This window comes from Aquarana catesbeiana, linkage group LG12 (assembly GCF_042186555.1).
Source record: "Aquarana catesbeiana isolate 2022-GZ linkage group LG12, ASM4218655v1, whole genome shotgun sequence".
NCBI lineage: Eukaryota > Metazoa > Chordata > Amphibia > Anura > Ranidae > Aquarana > Aquarana catesbeiana.
The window spans coordinates 220,895,363-220,920,957 of record NC_133335.1 but is presented as its reverse complement, the minus strand read 5'-3'; the positions used below and the strand labels follow the sequence as shown (position 1 = coordinate 220,920,957).

The following is a 25,595-nucleotide window of genomic DNA, read 5'->3' as shown; positions in this document are numbered from 1 at the left end:
CCACCCTATTAGATTGTAAGCTCTTCTGACCAGGGCCCTCTTAATCCTCTTGTATTTTATTGTATTATAACTGTATTGTCCCCCTTTTATATTGTAAAGCGATGTGCGTAAACTGTTGGCGCTATATAAATCCTGTATAACAATAATACTCAGACTCTACTGTTAAAAAAATAAATAAATAAATAATGCTCAGACAAAAAAGTTAATGGAAAAAAAAAAAAACAAAGAAAAAAAAACATAAAAAGAAGAGTAGACTCGTTGGACTACTCTGTCTTTTTCTGCCATCACTTTTCTATATTTCTATCTATTAGGTTTTTATTGCTGTCTATGGCCCCCCCCCCCCACCACCACCACCACCACCATTTGGGAGATTCACATTCTCTATTTTTCCGTTAGCAGAAAATCCCACATTTTGGGTTGTCCCCAGACAATAGAGGGGAACATTTCCAATGGGGACACAAATTCTGGTGACAAAAAAAAAAATTGGGACACGACGTCTGTGCCTAAATCAGTACAATAAAACTGCAGGGTCATCTGGAAGGTTCGGGCGGACACAGAAAGCCCAACTGTATTGTATAGAGTGTTATTACTCTCTCCCAGGGACTAAAGAGATGGAAATGATCCCCCCACCGAGACACATCATACACTAATCCATAGCTCCCAACTGTCCCTGATTTCGAGGGACTTTCCCTGATTTGGAACACAGTCCCTCTTTCCTCCTAATTTTTTCCCTCATTTTGGTCTGATCCATATAGTTGTATATAAAATGCACTTTTTATCTTTTCAAAAGTGTTTCCCAGTGCTAAACCTTTCATCTGATTTCTAAAAGGCTGCATTTGTAAATATCAAAAGACAATACAAAGGAATAGTGGTGGTGAAAAATAAAGACTTGTGGGTTTAACTCAGAATGTTTTTGTTTAATTCTCCTTTCAAGGGGTGTGGTAGGTGATGTGTTCTTTGCCTACATACGTTTGTTGATAGGTGTCCCTCATTCTCATCTCAAAAAGTTGGGCGGTGTGCTAATCAGAAACGTAGAAATAACAATACCATACAGCCCGGAGCCATGGTCAGTCACTGTTTTGTGTAAACGAGATGTCAATGTCGTATTTAATGAGTTTCAGTCCACCCAAAACCTGAATTGAGGGAAAGATGGGAGCTGGTGACTCCATCTTCTGAAGATGCTAACTATCAGGTTGCGATACTTTTAGAACAGCTGAAGCAAAAAATCTAATTTAGGCGAAATTCACCATTTTGGTGAAAAGCAGCACGTGAATCACTCCATGTAACAGAATCGGTGATTGGCCCATGACCGTCACATGGGGGGGGGGTGGAAGGAATCCTTTGCCCCGTGTAAGCTCCAACTAGAGTGACCCAGAGCTTATGCAGGACTTTCCCTCTTTACTCTCAGCTGGCTGAATGGCGTGGCGGGGGAATGTAAGAAATGTTTATGCTGTTGGAGAGGAGAGGCATTCCTTGCATGGCCAAAACATCGATTTGCTTTACGTCAGCCGTGCAATTCACATCCACTGGTGCTAAAAGAGTACCTTGAACCAAATCAGTGCAGCAATCACATTGCCGTGTTCCACCAGTAATACAACATCTAGCAGGCACCGACACTGAAATGTCAGTTTTTATCAAGCTTATCTCTCTTACCTCCCATTGGAATGACAAGATGGTGGTCCTTATGCCACTCCTTGGAAGGACAAGATGAGAGTCCCTTTCACTCTTGGAATAACAAGATAGGGGTTCCCATACCTCCAATTGGAATGACAAAATGGGGTCCACTTAGCTTCCGTTAAAATTAGAAGATAGGGGTCCCCTTATTTCCCCTTGGAAAGACAAGAGGGGGGGTCCCCTTATCTCCCACTGGAATGAAAATATAGGGGTCCCCATACCTCCCCTTGGGATGACAATATGGAGGTCCCCATACCTCCCCTTGAAATGACAAGTTGGGGGTGCCCTTAGCGCCCCTTAGAAGGACCATATGGGAGTCCATATATCTTACTTTTAATGACATAATAGGGATCCCCTTACCTTCCCTTGAAATGATAAGATGGGGTCCCTTTACCTCCCATTAGTATGACAAGATGGGAAATCCTATACCTGCTGATAGAGTGATGAGAAGGCAGATCCTATACCTACCCTTGGAATGAGACAATGAAATCCCATACCTTCCATTGAAATGACAAGATAGGGGTCTCCTTACTTCTTCTTGGAATGACCAGAGGGGAGTCCCCTTATCTCCCATTGGAATGAAAAGATGGGGGTCCCCATACCTCCCCTTGGAATGACAATATAGATGTCCCCATACCTCCCCTTGAAATGACAAGATGAGGGTGCCCTCACCTCCCCTTAGAAGGATAATATAGGGGTCTGTATACCTTTTATTGCAATGACATAATGAGGACCCCCCTTACCTTCTCTTGAAATGACAAGATGGAGTCCCCTTACCTCCCACTAAAATGACAAGATGGGGGATCCTATACCTCCTGTTGGAATGTTAAGATGGAGGATCCTATACCTACCCTTGGAATGAGACGATGAGGGTCCCCATACCTTCCATTGAAATGACAAGATGTGGGTCTCCTTACTTCTTCTTGGAATGACCAGAGGGGAGTCCCCTTATCGCCCATTGGAATGAAAAGATAGGGGTCCCCATATCTCCCATTGGAATGACAATATGGAGGTCCCCATACCTCCCCTTGAAATGACAAGATGAGGGTGCCCTCACCTCCCCTTAGAAGGATAATATAGGGGTCCATATACCTTATTTGCAATGCCATAATGGGGATCCCCTTATCTTCTCTTGAAATGACAAGATGGAGCCCCCTTAGCTCCCACTAGAATGACAAGATGAGGGATCCTATACCTCCTGTTGGAGTGACAAAATGCCGGATCCTATACCACCCTTTGCAATGACAAGATGAGGGTCCCTATACCTTCTGTTGAAATGACAAAATGAGGGTCCCCTTACTTCTCCTTAGAATGACAAGAGGGAAGTCCTCTTATCTCCCACAGGAACTAAAAGACAGCGGTCCCCATACCTTCCCTTGGAATTAAAATATGGAGGTCCCCATACCACCTCTTGAAATGGCAAGATGGGGCACCCTTATCTCCCATTAGAAGGACAAGATGAGGGTCTGTATACCTTCTTTGGAATGACATGATGGGGATCCCCTTACCTCCCTTTAAAAAGGCAAGATAGGGTCCCCCTACCTCCCATTAAAATGACAAAATGGGGGATCCTATACCACCCTTTGGAATGAAAAGATGAGGGTCCCCATACTTCCCCTTGGAATGACAAGACAAACATTGGGACACTGTGCATAAATCAGTACAATAAAACTGCAGGATAATCCTATCACTCTGAAAGGTTCGGGCGGACTTGAAAGCCCAGCTGTATTGTGTAGAGTGTTATTATTCTCTCCCAGGGACTAAAGAGATGGAATGATCACCCCACCGAGACAATATACACTAATCAGAAATGTAGACATAACAATACCATACAGCCAGAGACATTGTCAGTCGCTGTATTGTGTAAACTAGAGGCCAACGCCCAAACGTCTTTACTGAGTCTGAGTCTTTTGAGAGAAAGATGGAGGCTGATGACCTCTTCCTCTGAAAATACTTATTATCACACTGCAATACTTTTGAAATCACCAACCCAGCAAATTTCTGAGGACAAGAATTACCGAGCAGGAGTGGGAATTTTTAATTAACTCTGCAAAAATCAGATTTCGGTGGAATGGCACCATGTTGGCAAAATTACAGTGGTTCTGAAAGGTGCAATGGGCTTTAATGGCTCCTGAGGATTACAGAAGCTCCTTCCAACTATCCTGGGCATGTTCTAGTGTCCATAACGTCCCCTTGTTACCTTCATTATTTTATGTTTTTTTTTTTACAGAAAGAAAGGACGCTAACAAGTCAAATAAAACATTTAAAGCAATAATATACAAAAAAAAATAAAAAATATTACAAAAAAAGGAAAAAAAATCAAAGATTACTTACTCCATGAAATAAACTAAACTATGCTAAAGACACAAAATAATAAAAACCCCTCTAAATCGAGAAAAAGAAGTCGATTTTTCAAAAAGTCGATTTTTTCGCCTATGTAACTCAATGACCGAGAATAAAGTGGAGCCCCAGAAAAAAAAAAAAAATTGGGGCTTTTTCCCCACTTCCTGATACTTTTTTTTAAAAAAGGTGCTATGTGTACAGTACCCCTTGTAAGCAGTCATTGTAAGTGTATGCTATGTAGTGTTTGGGGGTCGAGGACAAGGCCTATGTGCAAGGACGAATGTGTCAAATAGTGAGAGTGAGCGGCAGATCATTGTTTTGGTATTCCTTCATTGAATTGCAAGTGCTGCAATTGTGCAGACAATGTACGTACTAAGCTGTGCAAAAACAACACTTACAACAAGCAGTTTTTGCAACACAATAGGATGGCCAGAGCATTCAGTCTACATACCAATTGGTACATAGCAATGACCCCTTATGAGATTTGATGGGCCGACCTAGTCTTTCTACCAGTGATTCACCCTTTATCTGCAGCCAGACACTTATTTACCCTCCAACCGTGACCAACAGACTTCTGCTTCAATAATCACATTTTTGATTCTTTATTGGCTCATATGTCTGGAGCAGCCATTCTCAGCCAGGGTTCTATGGAACTCTCCACAGGCTGCTAGGGGTTCCTTGAGCTGCGGCTTATTGAACTCCTAACTGATGATACCTCCATAGTTCCAGGTCCATCCCTATTTGGTAGAGCCAGTAGCATGACAATGATCTTTTTATCTGACTGTAAGGGTGGCATTATGAGCACTGATCATCAATGTAGAGGGCATTTTCCTAATGGCCACCCTTATGGACTAATCTTAACAGGAGTTCCTTGACACCTAAAAGTTATTTCTATGGTTTCCCTGGGGGTAAACATGCTGAGAAAAGATGGTTTAGGGCAGGGTTTCTCAACCAGAGTTCCATGGCACCCTAGGGTTCCTCCAGAAGTTGCTAGGGGTTTCTTGAGCAATTAGCAATTTTTGCCTCTTAGATACATTCAAACTGGCACCCTTGATCTTTTTAGCTATCTGTAATGGGGTAATTCTTCCCAATGACCACACGTGTAAGGAGCATTCTTCCCAGTGACCCACACACTAATGTATCATGAGTTGTAGGTAGAGTCATTTTTAGCAGGGGTTCCCTGAGTCTATAAAGTTATTTCAAGGGTTCCTCTGTGTTGAAAAGGTTGAGAAAGTCTGGTCTAGGGAATAGAGGGTTGGGGGTACAGCATACCCAAACCAGCAGCAAACTTTCCATCTGCTCAGTAGATTCTTGGAGAATATTTAACCTCTACCATAAGCTAGCGCAGATATGGTAGGCTAGATGGACAGCTACCTTTCAGTACCTTCATCCCTCTCATGAGCTAGTTGGGGATCTATAAGCCAAGACTGTCTGTTTGTCTTGCTGAACCTTTAAGTTGGGACTGGCCATTGACCATGCAAGACTTCTTCAGCTTTCTCCCTCAGGAAGCATGAACTGGACCTTTCTGGAACCATACCCTCCCCAGACAGCAGGCCTGGGAGGCAAGAAAACCCTTCTCACATGAGCTCCTTCCCCAGGCAGAATCTGGGAGGCAAAGACTGAACCTCTGGAATCACATCCACACTGGGTAAAGACGCTTCTTGAAGGCCAACCCCAAATTCCCTTCTCTGGCCCACATCACTGGCATAAACCCCTCAGTGATTGGCCAGAATGAAATAAATAGTCATAACCCAATACATTGTAACTTCTCTCTTTTACTGGAGAGCATTCCCCAATAGTAGGCAGAGGCAAACTCTGTTCTTGGGCTTAGGAAAAGCCCAACAAACTCAGTTATCATAAATAGAGCTCAGGCTGGCTACAGCCTAGCTGAAAAGACTAAATTTAGATAAGCACTCCAGCTTATGGTAGGATCCCTACGGGTATATTTTTTCAATGAGATCTTAGAGTAAAAATACATTCTTGGATCATGGTTATATCTATGAAGGAGCGAAAGGGAGAGAACATCCACCAACCTGGCCAAAAGGAAAGGATTGCATATTTCTGGGCATTTTGCTCCCACCTTGAGGACACCCTCTAGCTGCCCAGTCTTGCCTAAAGCAGCCGTTCTCAACCAAAATTCCGCAGAACCCTAGAGTTCCTCTAGAGGTTGCTAGGGGTTCTTGAGCTGTGGTTGACTGACCTCCCTTCTGATGGTGCCTGCAAAGTTCTGGGTCTCTTGAGGACATCCCCAAGCTGCCCAGTCCTGCCTAAAGCAGCCATTCTCAACAAAGATTATGTGGAACCCTAAGGTTTCTCCAGAGGTTGCTTGGGGTTCTTGAGCTGTGGTTGATTGACCTCCTATCTGATGGTGGCTGCATAGTTCTGGGTTCAGTGCCACTTGGCAGTCCCAGAACACCAGTGATCTTTTTAGCTGTCTGGAAGGAGGGCATTCTGACCACCACTCTAATGCCGCGTACACACGGTCAGACTTTCCGACAACAAATGTTCGATGTGAGCTTGTTGTCAGAAAGTCCGACCGTGTGTATGCTCCATTGAACATTTGCTGTGAGACTTTCCGACAACAAATGTTTGAGAGCAGGTTCTCAAATTTTCCGACAACAAAACTTGTTGTCGGAAATTCCGAGCGTGTGTACACAAGTCCGACGCACAAAAGTCCACGCATGCTCGGAGTCAAGCAGAAGAGCTGCACAGGCTATTGAACTTCATTTATCTCTGCTCAGCATACTTGTTGTACGTCACCGCGTTCTTGACGTTCGGAATTTCCGACAACATTTGTGTGACCGTGTGTATGCAAGACAAGTTTGAGCCAACATCCGTCGGAAAAAAATCCACGGTTTTGTTGTCGGAACGTCCTATTGTGTGTACGGGGCATAAGGGGAGCGTTTTTCCCACTGGCCACCAATGTAAAGGGCTTTTTCCCACTGACCCCTGATGACCTGATATTAGCACAGGTCCATGAGACCTGAAAAGGGTTCCTCTTAGATAAAAAGGTTGAGAAAGGCTGGCCTAGAGGAATTTTCCTGACCAATTGCCACCTGCTACCCCACAGTGCTTATTATTATTTATATTATACAGGATTTAAATAGCACCAACAGTCTGCGCAACACTTTACAACGTGAGGGCAGACAGTACAGTTACAATACAATTCGATACAGAAGGAATCAGAGGGCCCCGCTACTTAGAGCTTACAATCTAAAATCTGCTTAGTACATAAACCTATATTCTGAGTCAGCCATTCTCACCCAGGGCTCCATGGAACCCTAGGGTTTCTCCAGACGTTGCTAGGTGTTCCTTGAGTTGTGGCTGATTGACCTCACATCTGCAGTTGCCTACATAGTTCCAGAGCCCTATGCCACATATTACAGCCAGCAGCATGAGATTTTTTTTTTAGCTGTCCGTTATGGCGACATTCTTCCAAAGGATCACCAATGTAAGACATTTTTCCCACTCGCCCCCAAAAGAATTGTTTTTGGCATGGGTTCCTTGAGACTTGGAAAATATTTCAAGGGTTCCACTGGGGCACAAAGGTTGAGAAAGGCTGTTCTAAGTCAATGCCAGCATTCATTTTTATGCCATGGTTACTTGGATCTGCTGGCTGCCAACCCAGGGCCACACTTATTTGAAAACCTCTCCCTTTTCCTGGGGTCGGTTATAGGTTTTGGAGACTTTAGTTAATTCAGCTTTTCAGTTTGGCCAAATTATCCAATAAAAGGCTGTTTTTTTTTTTGTTTTTTATGTCAGTTTTAATTATTTATTGTTTGAGTATTTATTGGCTGATGACTAATGCTTGCAAATGCCAAAATTACATCTAATAAATCAGTTTAGGAGGTGCGATCCAAAGGAGACTGCAAACCAATGCCAAATTACAGGTGCTGCTCGAGGCTCCATTAATTCCCATGATTACACATTGCCCTTAACAAACAAGGCTGCTGAGGCATCTGTTACAGCAGTAGGCATACACATTGCTCATAACAAACATGGCCGCTGCAGCATTTGTTACAACAGTAGGCATACACATTGCTCATAACAAACATGGCCGCTGCAGCATCTGTTACAGCAGTAGGCATACACATTGCTCATAACAAACATGGCCTCTGCCGTTCTTTCACACCAGTAGTCATACACAATAGACATAACGAACATGGCCGCTATAGCCCCTGTTACGCCTGTAGCTATAGAACACTGAGCCCATATTAAACATGGCCGCTGCAGCACATATTTCAGTACCCATACACATTGCCCATGTTCCGTCAGATATGGCAACCTGTCAGAATTGGTAACGGAAGTGACGTTCCTTCGCCACTATCTTGCTACATCCCACACTCCTCCACAGTAACGATACACCGAGAAGGGGGCAAGCGGACATCTTGTTACACCCCCCGGAGTTTTGATTTCACAGTTATTTTTAACAGGAATTGGAGCATATATGCTGAAATACAGTATTTGTAAATCCATCGGACTGTTTACATGTTGAATTTTAAAAGCAGCGGCAAACCTGCTGAACTCACAGGTTTGCTAATGTGACAGAAGACCTCTGCTTTTATAATTCAACATGTAAACAGTCCGATGGATTTCTAAATACTATATTTCAGCATATATGCTCCATTTCCTGTTTAAAATAACTGTGAAATGCAAAACTCCGGTGGGTGTAACAAGATGTCCGCTTGCCCCCTTCTCGGTGTATCGTTACTGTGGAGGAGTGTGGGGTATAGAAAGATGGCGGCGATGTAACGTCACTTCCGTTACCAATTCTGACAGATCGCCTAATCTGATGGAACACCCATAACAAAAATCTACACTGTTACTCCAGTAGTCATAAGCACTCTGCCCATAACAAACATGGCCTCAGCAGTTCTTTTACACCAGTAACATAGCTCCCAGCTGTCCCTGATTTCGAGGGACTGTCCCTGATTTGGAGCAATGTCCCTCTGTCCCTCTTTCCTACTTATTTGTCCCTCATTTTGGTCTGATCCATATAGATGTATATAAAATGCACTTTTTATCTATCAAAAACCTTTTTTCTAAATTGCTGCATTTGTAAATTCCAAAAGCCAATATAAAGGAATAGCAGTGGTTAAAAAAAAAGCACTTGTGGGTTTAACCAATCTTGTTTTTTTGTACAATTCTCCTTTAAGGGGGCGTCACAAGGGGTGTGTCCTATGCCTGCATACTTTAACTGATAGGTGTCCCTCATTTCCAGCTCAGAAAGTTGGGAGGTATGCAGTAGTCATACAATGTGCTCATAACAAACGTGGCCTCAGCAGTTCTTTCACACCAGTACCCATACACATCGCCCATAAGAAAAAAATCGCCGCTGTATTCTGATAGAACAACGCCAATGGCCATAAACACTCTGCCCATAACAAACATGGCCGCTGCAGGTTCTGTCGCGCTAGTAGTCATACACACGCCACTCATGCTAAACATGAACCGCTATTACGCCAGTAGTCTACGCACCCTGCCCATAACAAATATGGCCGCCGTAGCGTCTGTTATACGATTTACACTCTCGCTGCCCATACGCTCTCCTCAGCGGCCGCACGTCGCGTCCCCACGCCCAGTTAGACGCAAGTAGCCGAGTGCTGAGCTTCTCCAGGATGGGGGGTGGGAGGCGAAGGCGGTGGTAATCGATGGTGGATGTATGAGGAGGAAGGTAATGTCTGTGTTCTCAGGGTTGGGGAATCAGACCTGGCAGTGTGTTTATAGTGAATGTTTCTCATAGTTTTTTGTTTTTTCTTCCTTCCAGCAGAGGAGCTATGAAGGTTCATATCAAGTCCTGGAATGGGGTGGCCTCCTGGCTGTGGGTGGCCAATGATGACAACTGTGGCATCTGTCGGATGGCCTTCAATGGCTGCTGTCCAGACTGTGAGTAGGGGGGGTTCACTAATCTGTTCCATGTTTTATTCCGGGGGTGGGGGGGGTGTTGATGAATATTTGTATCTGCCCCCCCGATGTCCGCCGGCCACCCGTAATCGCGAGAAAGTGAGCCAGAATGGAGATCTGTCCATGTAAACAAACAGATCCCCGTTCTTACAGGGGAGGAGATAGAGGGAGAGATCTGCTGTTCCTACTGATCAGGAACAGCGATCTCGCTCTCTCTCCTCCCAGTGAAAAAAAAAACAAAAAGACAAAAGAAAATGACTCCGAGGTGACTTCACTCCTGAGAAGAGCAGCTCTTTGTGGACAGTCCCATATCGTGCTGGATTAACCCTTTCCTTCTGCCTACCATCCATTACTCCTATTGATTGGACACTTCCGGAATCACGGCCTTTCTTTGTATGCTCATATACATATATTCATCATCCCATATACTTTATGTTTTTCAGTCATTTATCTGACTTGTTTTATTTTGGGACTTTACATCACTTACTCTGAGCGCCAATTTCTCTGTGTTTTATCTCTCCTCCCAGTGAGAAGTCTTTCACACAGGTTTTCCACCCAACAGACTCTGTTTTGCTCAGTGCCGGGGGGGGGGGGGGGGGGGGGGGATCGATCCTCTGATCCCCGATCCCCCGCTGAGCAGGCGGATGACAGGTCCATCTCCGCTCACTGTGCTGAGACGGACCTGTCAAAGCCCTGCCCTCTCCTTTATGGGGAGATCGGATGAAAACGGATCCGCCTGTCCGTTTTCATCCGATCCGCCAGAAGGATGGAAAATAGGGTTTCCCTCCATCTGGATGTCATGGACCGGATCGGATAGCGGCGGGTGTCAAGGGGAGATGTCACCACTGACATCCGCCGCTCCATAGGGCTGAATAGAGCATCCGATCGTGTCCGTTCTGAAAAACTGACGGGCGGACCTGATCGGAGCAGTGACGTGTGAAAGGGGCCTTAACCTTTTTTGACACTTGGTGCTTACAAGGTAAAATCATCCAGTATTTATTTATTTTTTTTTTGCTAGAAAAGTACTAGAACCCCCAAACTATCTATCTATCTATCTATTTTGTAGGGGAAATAAATTTCATTCAGGTAGAGCATTGCATGACCGCGCAATTGTCAGTTAAAGTAGCGCAGTGCCGAATAGCCTGGCCTGGTCAGGAAGAGGGGTAAAACCTTCCGGGAGCTGAGGTTGTCATAGTCCTTGGATCAGACAGTTAACCCTTTTCCCAGTCCCATCCTGCACTCCAGAGCTGTGCTCCCGTACACATGTCACATTTGGAGCAGCAGCTGTGTCCATACAGCCACTGCCTCCCAAATGACAGCGATGGGACTACCTGCACAGATAAACATGGCACTGCAAGGGTTAAATGCTCATTCGTTATTCTGGATTTTAAGTACTTTATCGTACTGCAGGGGGTATTGACCTTGCATTATATGTGGATTGGGCGAGCATGCGACTGCAACCAAAAGCACATTAAAGGAAAAATATGGGCAAAGCTCTTTTACTTCTCCTCCTGGGTCACAGGAGTACACTTAGTTGTGCACTCCTGTCACCCATATTCAGCCAACTAAAGCCTGATGTCAGTCCGGGCTCAGCAGTGCGCTCCTGAGAGCCTGAGTCAGCCACCTTGCCCCTCCAGACTCCGGCGCTCCAGTGAGGGGCAGAGCACAGAGTGGTGATCTGACAGTCACTGCTCTCTGCTCAGAGCGGGCCCACCAACTGAGTGATCAGCGGTGTTTGATCGCTCAGCTCTCATGGCATAGCTGGCAGGGACGGATGCAGCATTGGATCGATGCTGCAGCCATCTTGATGAGTGTGTGTGTATATAATATATATTGTGTATATAAATTTTTTTTTTTTTTTTCTTTTTTTATCCCTTGTGGTGTTTTTTTAATTTTATTTTATTATTTTTTTGTTCTTATTCCCGCACGCCTCTTTTATTGAGGACGTGGCATGGGACCAGTCAAATATTCCTGGCTGCTGAGGCCAGGGGTAAGGAAAATGAATACATCTTATCCCTGCAAGGTATTTTTTTTTGGGGGGGGGGCACGGCACGGCACGGCACTGGGACGGATAGACAACACTGGGATTTCAGTGAATTGTGAAGTGGGCAGCATTGTTGGGCTTCTCATGACATAAGCAATAAAGATGGCGGGACCTGGGTTAGGAGAGCAGGGCACAAGGAGAGGACAACGCTGGATCCGTTGGGCTTGGTAGTATATTATTACAGCAAAAGAACACCACCAGAGGTAAGTGGGGGAAATTCAAGTTCATTTTAGGGCACACAAACAAAATAAAATAACAAATAAACAAAATACATTACCCATTTTTTGGTAAAATTTTATTGATGTTGTGCTGAGTAAATAGATACCCAACATGTCAAGCCTTAAAAGTATGTGCTCCTGTGACATTTACCGTACCCTAAATCTTCCATAGGTGAATTTTAAAAGCCCCCTACAGCTCATGAGTTTATAGTTAACCACAAATAATGGCCATGGATTATGTTTGTCGCAAAGCATCACGGCTGTGGCCTGTGTCCACCTTTTGTCTTACTGCCTTTGCAGCTTAAAGAGGAAGTAAACCCTGATGGGTTTTACTTCCTCTTTTTTCCCCCTGCAAAGTAAAAGCACGATGGGCATGCACTTGCCTGCGACATCACATTAAAGACCTATATAAATATGTTAAAAAAAAAAAAAAAAAAAAAGACATTAATATAGCAACTGTACAATGCTCAAAGTAATGACTCCAGCAATCATCTCTAGATACAGCCATTGTAAGAGCAGCCAGTCCCCGAATAATCCCTGTGGGAATGCAGGAACAACAGAGCCTTATACGCGGAGTGTATGTTGAGTTAACAACACCCCGCAAATCAGTTTGCGGAATCGGATTGCATTTTAAACAAACCAGATACAGATAACGAAAGCTGATTGGCGTTGCTGTCCTTCCTTGAAAGACCAACTTAACAGTGTGAACACCCAATGCGATCCGATTCTGGTGCGGACAAAAAAAAAAAGGGTCCTGCACCAGTTTGGTCCGACTGCGATGTGAATTCAGCCATGCAGTTTGTATGGTTGAATTGGCATCGCACGGACACCACATGTATTGCTGTGCAGATCACAGTGAGACTCACATGCAATATCTGGCATCGCACCAATGTGAACCGGCCCTAAAGGTGCCAATAATAGCCAACAATAAATTCATATTCATTTATATTGATATTAATTAAATATTATATATATATAATTAATATTTTTATAATATTTTTGAAAAACTCATTTTTGGTTTTCGGCCAAGTGCATCCTGCATTTTCGGTTTCGGCGCCAAAATTTCCATTCAGGCACCTGTAATATCTAGTGTATGTGTTTTTGTAAAAATAAGCCATTCTATACCTTAGTTCAGTGGTTCTCAACATCAGTCCTCAAGTACCCCCCCCAACAGGCCATGTTTTGGGAATTTCTCTTAGATAAAATAGCTGTCCAAAATACCAAGCCATTTACTCTGATAAAGGGTAAACCTACAAACATGGCCTGTTGGGGGTACTTGAGGACTGAGGTTGAGAACCACTGCCTTAGTTTATAGCCCCGCTTGGCGCTCACGTGACCGGCCGCCTCTCTCCTCTCCCAGTATGACAGCTACAGCCCCACTGATGTCAGCCAGGAGGAGGGGAGGAGAGAGGTGGCCAGTCACATGAGTGGCGCTATAACAAAAAAGGTATAGAACAGCTAATTTTTACAAAACCACATACACCGGGACACATTATTTAATGCGAGGGGGGAGAGCTGAGGATGACGGAGGCACATAAACTGACCACGGTGTCAGGGCTCAGCAGCCATGATAAACCATGGTCAGTTTACGAGGGGGGGGGGGGGTGGCAGGATCAGCCAGGTAAGTGACAATGTAAAAAATTAATAAGTTAAAAAAAAAAAAAAACTTTTTATTTTCTTTTTTTAAAGTGCCCCCATCCCCACAAACTCGCGCACCAAAGAAAACGCATGCGTAAGTGGCGCCCGCATATGTAAATGTTGTTCAGATCCCACATGTGAGGTATCGCCGCAATTGTTAGAGCGAGAGCAATGATTCTAGCAAAAGACCTCCTCTGTAACTGTAACCGTTAATTGTTCACATTTCACTGGTTGCCATAGGTGATCTCTGTATCAAAGTGTGTGTACAGAGCGCCGTATTCAGCCTAATTACATGTAAAGACATTTCTTATTACACAATGCTGTTAAACGGTTATGACCGCAGGGAATTCCATGCATGCCACTGCCGCCATTGATGTAGATTTACGTCCCATGATCTCCGCACACAGCTGTTCCTATAATACCGACACATGGTAATATGCGTTAAATAATTTGTTTTATATTTCCCCGTCCCCTCTGACTTATTATCTCTCGGCTTCAGCATCCATAAAGGGAATTTCTCCTCCCGCACCTAATAAGTTTTCGTATTTTCTGTCGGGTTGTAGTTATGCCAGGAGGAACAACAACAAATTGTAACGCAATGGATGTTGTGTATTCATGTATTTTTATTGAACGTGTATTTTAGTTATTGCATGCTTTACATTAAATTATTCATGTGACAACATTGGTACATGCTTGATCTTCCATATTATGTGTAATTTTTATCTCCTCTTCCATATTAGTTATTGTACAACATATCTATGCAGAGATGTGTAGATTAGCTACTAAAGGTGGGGTAGCGGCAGAGTAGGGATAAAGGTGTGGGTAGGATAGGTGTGGAGATGGGGTAGGAAAAGAGTAGAGCAGGACAGAGGTGGGGGAGATGTTGGGTGAGTGTAGTGGTAGAAAAGGGGTAGACATTGGGTAATGGAGAGGTAGAAGTGGGGTAGGAATGGAGGTGGGGTAAGTGTGAAGGAGAGAGAGAGAGGGGTGGAGAAGGGATAGAGGTGGGGTAGGTGTGAAGGAGAGATAGGGGTGGAGGTGGGGTAGAAGTGGAGAAGGGATAGAAGTGGGGTAGGTAGAGGCAAGATGGAGATGGAGTAGAGGAGGGATAGAGGTGGAGGAGGGTTTGAGGTGGGGTAGGTGTGAAGGAGAGATAGTGGTGGAGGTGGGGTAGGTGTGAAAGAGGTGGGGGTGGGGTAGGTGTGAAAGAGATAGGGGTGGAGGTGGGGTAGGTGTGAAGGAGAGATGGGGGCGGAGGTGGGGTAGAAGTGGGTAGGGGTAGAGGAGTGCTTGAGATAGGGGTGAAGGAGGGTTTGAGATGATGTGAGGAGAGGTGGAGGAGAGATACAGGTGGGGTAGAGGTGTAGGAGGTATATAGGTAGGGTAGGGGTTGAACAGCGATATAAGTGGGGTAGGGGTGGAGGTGGGGTAGAAGTGGAGAAGGGATATAGGAAGGGTTTGATCGTGTGTATATATAGCAGACAGACCCTGCAATCTCTTGCTGTAGTGGTCTCTCTCTATACCAGCAGTACAAAAGCAGGTAACAATTGGCATTTGCTAAAAATCCATGTGGTGTATATTACAGGCTTTTTTATGTTTAATGCTTTTTCATTTTCTTTAACTCTTTACAGGTAAGGTTCCAGGAGACGATTGCCCGTTGGTGTGGGGTCACTGTTCACACTGCTTCCACATGCACTGCATCCTCAAGTGGCTGAACTCCCAGCAAGTACAGCAGCACTGCCCGATGTGCCGCCAGGAGTGGAAGTTCAAGGAGTAGATTACCGCTTTCCCTTCCTCGCCCGTGTAGATGTCATAGGACGCTTCTTGGCCTGCCTAGTCTTGGATTCAGAGATTGGGTAATCTGTGGACCTACAAGTTCCCGGAGACCTTCACATTTCTAAAGAGTTACAGCATCTGCAATGTCTGTGGTTTTAGGATCCATGTTGACCAATTTTCAATTAATTTCCAGTTTAGACCCGGACTCACTGGGACTGTAAAGTGTGGTTCCTGCAGTGCCACCTACAGGTCAGCGTTTGTATTGTCATGTGACCACTTAGATAACACGTTACAATAGTCTGGACATGTGGTCTTCTCTTTGTTAATGGCAGGACCGCTCCAAGCATGCGACATTGTGACAATAAAGCTACGTGGAAGTTCTTAAGGAATTGGAAGTACTCCTCTCCAAAATGTGTTTTTTTTTTTTTTTTTTTGTTTGTTTTTTTAATTTTGAGTTGGGGAGCGTTAAAACTCCTGTCCGTTTTGCCATCTGTGTCCCTTTCAAGAGATTTCCCTTTACTTGTGTAGTAAATTGAAGCAGGCACCTCTGTGTGGTCTGTAAAATCTGAATCTTTATTGGCTACATGCTGAAACACACTGGCAACAACTAACGTGTTTCGTCTATTACAGCCAAAACGCGTTAGCTTGTTACCAGTGTGTTTCAGCATGTAGCCAATAAAAATTTGGATTTTACAGACTACACACAGTTGCCGGCTTCAATATACTACGGATCTGATTGTCGTAGTGGAACAGAGAGTTGCCTCTAAAGTGAGGGGAATCCCCTAGTAGACAGGTGTCCCCGTTTGTAAGATTTTGCTATTCCTGTTCTGGTGACAACTCAAGTTTGTTTTTACTTTGGAAAGAGCCACGATGGAATAAAACCCTGCCAAGCTTTTGCTGGTTTCTTTCAATGCACTTCCTGTCCCAGAGACGCAACAGGAAGTGAAAGGAAAGCATAACAAAGTGCGGGAAATAGCCCTCTTGGGCCTCGTTTTTACCCTTCTAGTTGGGTGGCAGGTAAAACACGTGGTTGAGAGGCAGCAGGGGGGGGGGGGCGTACATATTTTACAGCCACTATAAAATGTGGTATGGCAAAAACAACCACACACACACGCACGCGCGCGCTATAGCATTCTGTAAACGGCCTCGCCCGCCGAACATGACCCATTCACCTGAGTGAGGGGGTGCCCTGCAAACATGGGCAGGGTTAAAACAGGTGGTTAAGAGATAGAACGTCTCCTCACTGCCTGTCAAATGCCTTCTAAAGAGCGATCGCAATGAAGATCGTTCTTCAGGGGGCACCATGTGTAAATAAGGCCTAAGATAGTTCCTTCTGGATGAGTTGTCCCCAGTGGAAGATTTCCCCTCACCTCTTGCTCCTGGGACAACTCTAAACCTTCAGATCTCCCCTCGCTTTCTGTTCCGGTGACCCAGAAGGTGGGCGGATCTTCCTTGTTTGGCAACAAAAGCCTGACAGGGGTTCTAACTCCTCCCCCACTTTATCCAAAACAAAAAAAAAAAAACGTTTGGCTTCACTTTTTATGTGGCACGTCGTTGGTTTGTGAGCACCGGGCAGATTTTGAATAAATGTAATAATGTATTCATTAAATTTAATTTTAATTCTGCGAGTGTTTGTACTTTTTTCTTATCTTCTGTATAGCGGCACTCAGACTGGGAGAGGGAGAGGCATTCCTAGGGGCCAATCAGGGGAGCTGCATGTACATGTTGAATACTACACCTTTTTTATTTGGCCTGTACCCCCTGCATTTTAACTGCCTCAAGTAGATGACCATTTGATTTACGCCTTCGGTAATTGGAGTCAATTGAAGAAACCTCAGGACTGCCACTGATGAGGTCTGAGAATGCTAGTTGCCTGGCTGTCATGCTAATATCCTTTCTCCAGTACTTTTTCAGTCACTGCCCCCCCCGAAACAAGTATGCGGGCAAGAAATTGTGACTTTTCTGATCTCTATGCTTGTTCTGCAACTCGGAAGTATTGAAGTCAGGTGCAGCCGGGGAATTAGCTTTTTCGTGAGAAGACCAGCAATGCGAGCCCCAGAAAACTGATCTTAGAAATACAAATTCCAGCCAATGAGAGGGTAGTTAAAATGCAAATTTGTTGGGAGAATTCTATTGATGATCGTTGCCGGCCGTTGCTCAGCCATTTATTATTTATTGATCACAAGTATCTACAGTGGATATATAAAGTCTACTCACCCCTGTTAAAATATCAGGTTTCTGTGATGTAAAAAAAAATTAGATAAATAATTTCAGAACTTTTTCCACCTTTTTAATGTGACCTATAAACTGTACAATTCCATTGAACAACAAACTGAAATCTTTTAGGTGGAGGGAAGTAAAAATAAAAAAGTACAATAATCTGGTTGCATAAGTCTGCACACACTAAACTAACACTTTGTTGAAGCACCTTTTGGTTTTATTACAGCACTCAGTCTTTTTGGGTATGAGTCTATCAGCATTACACATCTTGACTTGGCAATATTTGCCCACTATTTTTACCAAAAACACTCCAACTCTGTCAGATTGCGAGGGCATCTCCTGTGCACAGCCCTCTTCAGACCACCCTATAGATTTTCAATGGGATTCAGGTCTGGGCTCTGGCTGGGCCATTCCTAAACTTGAATCTTCTTCTGGTGAAGCCATTCCTTTGTTGATTTGGATGTCTGCTTTGGGTCGTTGTCATGCTGAAAGTTGAAGTTCCTCTTCATGTTCAACTTTCTAGCAGAAGCCTGAAAGTTTTGTGCCAACATTGACGGGTATTTGGAACTGTTCATAATTCCCTCTACCTTGACTAAGGCCCCTGTTCCAGCTGAAGAAAAACAGCCCCAAAGCATGATGCTGCCACCACCATGCTTCACGGTAGGTATGGTGTTCTTTTGGTGATGTGCAGTGGTGTTTTTGCGCCAAACATTTCTTTTGGAATCATGGCCTTGTTTTCATCAGACCAGAACACATTTTCCCACATACTTTTGGGAGACTTTAGATGTGTTTTTGCAAAATTTAGCCGGGCTTGGATGTTTTTCGTCATAAGAAAAGGCTTCCGTCTTCCCACTCTACCCCGTAGCCCAGACATATGAAGAATACGGGAGATTGTTGTCACATGTTTCACACAGCCAGTACTTGCCAGATTCCTGCAGCTCCTTTAATGTTGCTATAAGCCTCTTGGCCGCCTCCCTGACCAGCCTCCCTGACCAGTTTTCTTCTCGTCTTTTCATCAATTTTTGGAGGGACGTCCAGTTCTTGGTGATGTCACTGTTGTGCCATATTTTTTCCACTTGATGACTGCCTTCACTGTGTTCCATGGTATATCTAATGCCTTGGAAATTCTTTTGTAACCTTCTCCTGACTGATACCTTTTAACAATGAGATCCCTCTGATGCTTTGGAAGCTCTCTGCGGAACATGGCTTTTGCTGTAGGATGCGACTAAGAAAATGTCAGGAAAGACCTACTAGAACAGCGGAACTTTATTTGGTGTTAATCAGAGAAACTTTAAATGATGGCAGGTGTGTACTGACTCCCATTTAACATGAGTTTGAATGTGATTGCTTAATTCTGAACACCGCTACATCCCCAATTAAAAGGGTGTGCACACTTATGTAACCATATTATTTTATTTTTTACTTTAAAAAAAGCTCTGAAATGATTGATCTTTGTCTCATTTTTTTTTTTTTACATCACAGAAACCTGACATTTTAACAAAGGCGTGTAGACTTTATATATCCATTGTCTATAGCGCTGTCAATTTACACGGTGCTTTACATATACAGTATATTCTACATTCACATCAGTCCCTGCCCCCAAGGAGCTTACAATCTAAGGTCCCTAACTCACATTCATTCATTCAAATACTAGGGCCAATTTAGACAGGAGCCAATTAACTTACCAGCATCCCAGAGTGTGGGAAGAAACCCAAGCAGGCACAGGAGAACATGCAAACTCTAGACAGGTAGTCAGAGTTGGGATTCGAACCAGCAACCCTGGTGCTGCTAGGTGGAAGTGCTAACCCATTAACCACTGTGCTGCCCATTGATACCTGCCGTCAGTTGCTCGCCCATTGATACCTGCCGTCAGTTGCTCGCCCATTGATGCCTGCCGGCTGCTGCTCGCCCATTGATACCTGCTGCCTGTTGCTCGCCCATTGATACCTGCTGCCTGTTGCTCGCCCATTGATACCTGCTGCCTGTTGCTCGCCCATTGATACCTGCTGCCTGTTGCTCGCCCATTGATGCCTGCCGGCCGCTGCTCGCCCATTGATACCTGCCGGCCGCTGCTCGCCCATTGATGCCTGCCGGCCGTTGCTCGCCCATTGATACCTGCCGGCCGTTGCTCGCCCATTGATACCTGCCGGCCGTTGCTCGCCCATTGATACCTGCCGGCCGTTGCTCGCCCATTGATACCTGCCGGCCGTTGCTCGCCCATTGATACCTGCCGGCCGTTGCTCGCCCATTGATACCTGCCGGCCGTTGCTCTCCCATTGATACCTGCCGGCCGTTGCTTTCCCACTGATACCTGCCGGCCGTTGCTCGCCCCTTGATACCTGCCGGCCGTTGCTCGCCCATTGATACCTGCCGGCCGTTGCTCGCCCATTGATACCTGCCGGCCGTTGCTCGCCCATTGATACCTGCCGGCCGCTCCTCGCCCATTGATACCTGCCGTCAGTTGCTCGCCCATTGATGCCTGCCGGCTGCTGCTCTCTCATTGATACCTGCCGGCTGTTGCTCGCCCATTGATACCTGCTGCCTGTTGCTCGCCCATTGATACCTGCTGCCTGTTGCTCACCCATTGATACCTGCTGCCTGTTGCTCGCCCATTGATGCCTGCCGGCCGCTGCTCTCTCATTGATACCTGCCGGCCGTTGCTCGCCCATTGATACCTGCCGGCCGTTGCTCTCCCATTGATACCTGCCGGCCGTTGCTCTCCCATTGATACCTGCCGGCCGTTGCTTTCCCATTGATACCTGCCGGCCGTTGCTCGCCCATTGATGCCTGCCGGCTGCTGCTCTCTCATTGATACCTGCCGGCTGTTGCTCGCCCATTGATACCTGCTGCCTGTTGCTCGCCCATTGATACCTGCTGCCTGTTGCTCGCCCATTGATACCTGCTGCCTGTTGCTCGCCCATTGATGCCTGCCGGCCGCTGCTCTCTCATTGATACCTGCCGGCTGTTGCTCGCCCATTGATACCTGCCGGCCGTTGCTCGCCCATTGATACCTGCCGGCCGTTGCTCGCCCATTGATACCTGCCGGCCGTTGCTCGCCCATTGATACCTGCCGGCCGTTGCTCTCCCATTGATACCTGCCGGCCGTTGCTCTCCCATTGATACCTGCCGGCCGTTGCTTTCCCATTGATACCTGCCGGCCGTTGCTTTCCCATTGATACCTGCCGGCCGCTCCTCGCCCATTGATACCTGCCGGCCGCTCCTCGCCCATTGATACCTGCCGGCCATTGCTCGCCCATTGATACCTGCCGGCCATTGCTCGCCCATTGATACCTGCTGGCCGCTCCTCGCCCATTGATACCTGCCGGCCGCTCCTCGCCCATTGATACCTGCCGGCCGCTCCTCGCCCATTGATACCTGCCGGCCGCTCCTCGCCCATTGATACCTGCCGGCCGCTCCTCGCCCATTGATACCTGCCGGCCGCTCCTCGCCCATTGATACCTGCCGGCCGTTGCTCGCCCATTGATACCTGCCGGCCGTTGCTCGCCCATTGATACCTGCCGGCCATTGCTCGCCCATTGATACCTGCCGGCCGCTCCTCGCCCATTGATACCTGCCGGCCGTTGCTCGCCCATTGATACCTGCCGGCCGTTGCTCGCCCATTGATACCTGCCGGCCATTGCTCGCCCATTGATACCTGCCGGCCGCTCCTCGCCCATTGATACCTGCCGTCAGTTGCTCGCCCATTGATGCCTGCCGGCTGCTGCTCTCTCATTGATACCTGCCGGCTGTTGCTCGCCCATTGATACCTGCTGCCTGTTGCTCGCCCATTGATACCTGCTGCCTGTTGCTCACCCATTGATACCTGCTGCCTGTTGCTCGCCCATTGATGCCTGCCGGCCGCTGCTCTCTCATTGATACCTGCCGGCCGTTGCTCGCCCATTGATACCTGCCGGCCGTTGCTCTCCCATTGATACCTGCCGGCCGTTGCTCTCCCATTGATACCTGCCGGCCGTTGCTTTCCCATTGATACCTGCCGGCCGTTGCTCGCCCATTGATGCCTTCCGGCTGCTGCTCTCTCATTGATACCTGCCGGCTGTTGCTCGCCCATTGATACCTGCTGCCTGTTGCTCGCCCATTGATACCTGCTGCCTGTTGCTCGCCCATTGATACCTGCTGCCTGTTGCTCGCCCATTGATGCCTGCCGGCCGCTGCTCTCTCATTGATACCTGCCGGCTGTTGCTCGCCCATTGATACCTGCCGGCCGTTGCTCGCCCATTGATACCTGCCGGCCGTTGCTCGCCCATTGATACCTGCCGGCCGTTGCTCGCCCATTGATACCTGCCGGCCGTTGCTCTCCCATTGATACCTGCCAGCCGTTGCTCTCCCATTGATACCTGCCGGCCGTTGCTTTCCCATTGATACCTGCCGGCCGTTGCTTTCCCATTGATACCTGCCGGCCGTTGCTCGCCCATTGATACCTGCCGGCCGTTGCTCGCCCATTGATACCTGCCGGCCATTGCTCGCCCATTGATACCTGCCGGCCGCTCCTCGCCCATTGATACCTGCCGGCCGCTCCTCGCCCATTGATACCTGCCGGCCGCTCCTCGCCCATTGATACCTGCCGGCCCTTGCTCGCCCATTGATACCTGCCGGCCATTGCTCGCCCATTGATACCTGCTGGCCGCTCCTCGCCCATTGATACCTGCCGGCCGCTCCTCGCCCATTGATACCTGCCGGCCGCTCCTCGCCCATTGATATCTGCCGGCCGCTCCTCGCCCATTGATACCTGCCGGCCGCTCCTCGCCCATTGATACCTGCCGGCCGTTGCTCGCCCATTGATACCTGCCGGCCGTTGCTCGCCCATTGATACCTGCCGGCCGTTGCTCGCCCATTGATACCTGCCGGCCGCTCCTCGCCCATTGATACCTGTCGGCCATTCCTCGCCCATTGATACCTGCCGGCCGTTGCTCGCCCATTGATACCTGCCGGCCGTTGCTCGCCCATTGATACCTGCCGGCCGTTGCTCTCCCATTGATACCTGCCGGCCGTTGCTCGCCCATTGATCCGTACCGGCCATTTCTCTTTGCTGCCTGTTGCTAGCCCATTGCTCATTTCCGGGTATAGCTCATCCATTGATCACTGCTGACCGTTGCAAAAAATGCAACCACCACCATTTTATTCTGCTGGGCCTCTGCTCTCAGAAAATCTGTACTGTAAACTTCTGAAAATCTATACTACTAAATCTAAATCTATACTATAAATATACTATACTAAATAATACTATCTATACTATAAATCTATACTACTAAATCTACTAAAGTAATTTTAATATGTATGTGAAAAATTGAAACGTGCCCTAGATGGCAAGTGGTTAAACAGTAAGGGAGCCCCGGGCTGGTAGGTAGGTTTAGCCCACCCTACTGCTATACCCATATGGAACAGCGCTGTGCTTTTTATGTAAGGCTGAGCTTACACTTTAAATAAATCTGGTCACCGGGGTTTATTTTTGACAAATACAGAGAAGTAAGGTGGAGTTTTCCAGCTTTCCAGGCCAGCTTTCAGATGAACGCATTTTTCTTGCGATCATTTCCCAAAGCTCTGATTTCTAGAAATAATCTCTTGTGTTCCCCTCCTTTTATTTTCCATCGTCCTGAGGCTTCTCCACTCTATTCTCCTTGTATCCCTTCTTCCTGTCTATCTATTTACCAGATTTGTTTTTAAATTAAATTTATTTTTTTTCCTTGCAGAACAGAAGAACAATTCTCGGGGGTAAATTCAATAAATCACACCGGCATAGTCTGCTCACATGGACGGGGAGCTGCTTATTGACAGGGAGACCAAATGTGTCAAGATTACCTTGTTTCCATTGATCCACAAAGGGCTGTTCCTAAAGTCGATCGCTTAATTGAACCCGTAGTCTGTTGTTAACCCCTTACCAACCATGTATGGGCCTCGTTCGTACGGGCGTATTACAGGGTACCCCCATGTGAGAGCTGCGTTTACCCACATGGGGGCGCACAGGTGTTTCATGCATTTCCCTGCAGGCAGCACCATTCATGTCAATTAGGACTTGGCTGCCTAATTTGCGCATGCATGGCCCTAATCAGAGACCGTGTGCATTTGGGGTCGTGCACACACACAGTTGTCGAATGGGGGGGGGGGAGGCATCTCAACTGACATGAATGGGATGGGACTGCCTGCATTGGGGTGCACAGAACACCTATGTGCCCCCGTGTGGGTAAACATCGCCTATATACACAGGTATATGCTTTTGTATGCTCGTGTGAACAAGGCCCAAGGCATGGGTGCTCAACCTGTGGCCCTCCAGCTGTTGCGGAACTACAAGTCCCACGAGGCATTGCAAGGGTGACAGTTATAAGCATGACTCCAAAAGTCAGAGACATGATGGAACTTGTAGTTCCACAACAGCTGGAGGGCCACAGGTTGAGCACCCATGGTAAGGGATACAGTGGATATAAAAAGTCTACACAACCCTGATAAAATGTCAGCTTTCTGTGATGTAAAAAAACGAGACAGAGATCAATCATTTCCGAACTTTTTCCACCTTTAATACGACCTATAAACTGTACAACTCAGTTAAAAAACAATCTGAAATCTTTTAGGGAGGGAAAGTAAAAATAAAAAACTAAAATAATGTGTTTGCATAAGTGTGCATACCCTCTTATAATTGGGGATGTAGCTGTGTTCAGAATTAAGCAATCACCAGTCAGTACACACCTGCCATCATTTAAAGTGCCTCTAATTAACCTCAAATAAAGTTCAGCTGTTCTAGTAGGTCTTTCCTGACATTTTCTTAGTCGCATCACACAGCAAAAGCCATGGTCCGCAGAGAGCTTCCAAAGCATCAGAGGGATCTCATTGTTAAAAGGTATCAGTCAGGAGAAGGGTAGATATACCATGGAACACAGTGAAGACAGTCATCATCAAGTGGAGAAAATGTGGCACAACGGTGACATAACCAAGAACTGGACGTCCCTCCAAAATTGATGAAAAGACGAGAAGAAAACTGGTCAGGGAAGCGGCCAAGAGGCCTACAGCAATATTAAAGGAGCTGCAGGAATATGTGGCAAGTACTGGCTGTGTGGTACATGTGACAACAATCTCCTGTATTCTTCATATATCTGGGCTATGGGGTAGAATGGGAAGCCTTTCCTTACCATGAAAAACATCCAAGCCCGGCTAAATTTTGCAAAAACACATCTGAAGTCTCCCAAAAGCATGTGGGAAAATGTGTTCTGGTCTGATAAAAAACAAGGCTGAACTTTTTAGCCATAGTTCCAAAAGATATGTTTGGTGCAAAAACAACACTGCACATCACCAAAAGAAGACCATACCCACCATGAAGCATGGTGGTGGAAGCATCATGCTTTGGGGCTGTTTTTCTTCAGCTGGAACAGGGGCCTTAGTCAAGGTAGAGGGTATTATGACCAGTTCCAAATACCAGTCAATATTATCACAAAACCTCCCAGTCGCTCTTTGTGATCGGACAGGTTCCTGATCCACATGACAGCCAATCATGTGATCGAGAAGCCTCCTATCGGCATTTAAACTGACTTAAAGGGGTTGTAAACCTCAGACATAAAATGTGAACAAGGCATTTCCCTCTGGTGTGTACTTGTCTCAATCCTGAGCACTAAGTGTCATTTCTGTCTGCTGCCTCCTTCCTCTGCTACCAGTATGAATCACTTCTGACAAGTTTTCTTGATACCAAGAGAAAAATTTGACAGGGCAGTAACCTCCAGTACACAGACTGTGGTTGACAGCCTCAGCTCTGCTCCAGTGTGATGGGGGGGTCC

General features: G+C 46.4%; 1 protein-coding gene across 2 annotated transcripts; it reads left to right on the top strand.

Annotated features, from left to right (window-relative positions):
* Positions 1-9,552: 9,552 nt before the first annotated feature.
* ANAPC11 (anaphase promoting complex subunit 11) lies at positions 9,553-17,211 on the top strand. Of its 2 annotated transcripts, none has more exons than XM_073606725.1 (3): positions 9,553-9,691; positions 9,788-9,903; positions 15,453-17,211. In XM_073606725.1, exons 2-3 carry the CDS (start codon positions 9,795-9,797, stop codon positions 15,596-15,598), a joined length of 255 nt encoding a protein of 84 aa, XP_073462826.1. In that variant the 5' UTR covers positions 9,553-9,691; positions 9,788-9,794; the 3' UTR covers positions 15,599-17,211. The 2 variants fall into 2 exon arrangements, with proteins under 2 accessions (XP_073462826.1, XP_073462825.1); XM_073606724.1 differs by having other exon boundaries at positions 9,554-9,691; positions 9,785-9,903.
* Positions 17,212-25,595: the final 8,384 nt, after the last annotated feature.

Coding starts and splice junctions, on each gene's coding strand:
- ANAPC11 (XM_073606725.1), top strand. CDS start 9,795: ATGAAGGTTCATATCAAGTCCTGGAATGGGGTGGCCTCCTGGCTGTGG. Junction 9,904..15,452: donor CAATGGCTGCTGTCCAGACT/GTGAGTAGGGGG, acceptor AACTCTTTACAG/GTAAGGTTCCAGGAGACGAT.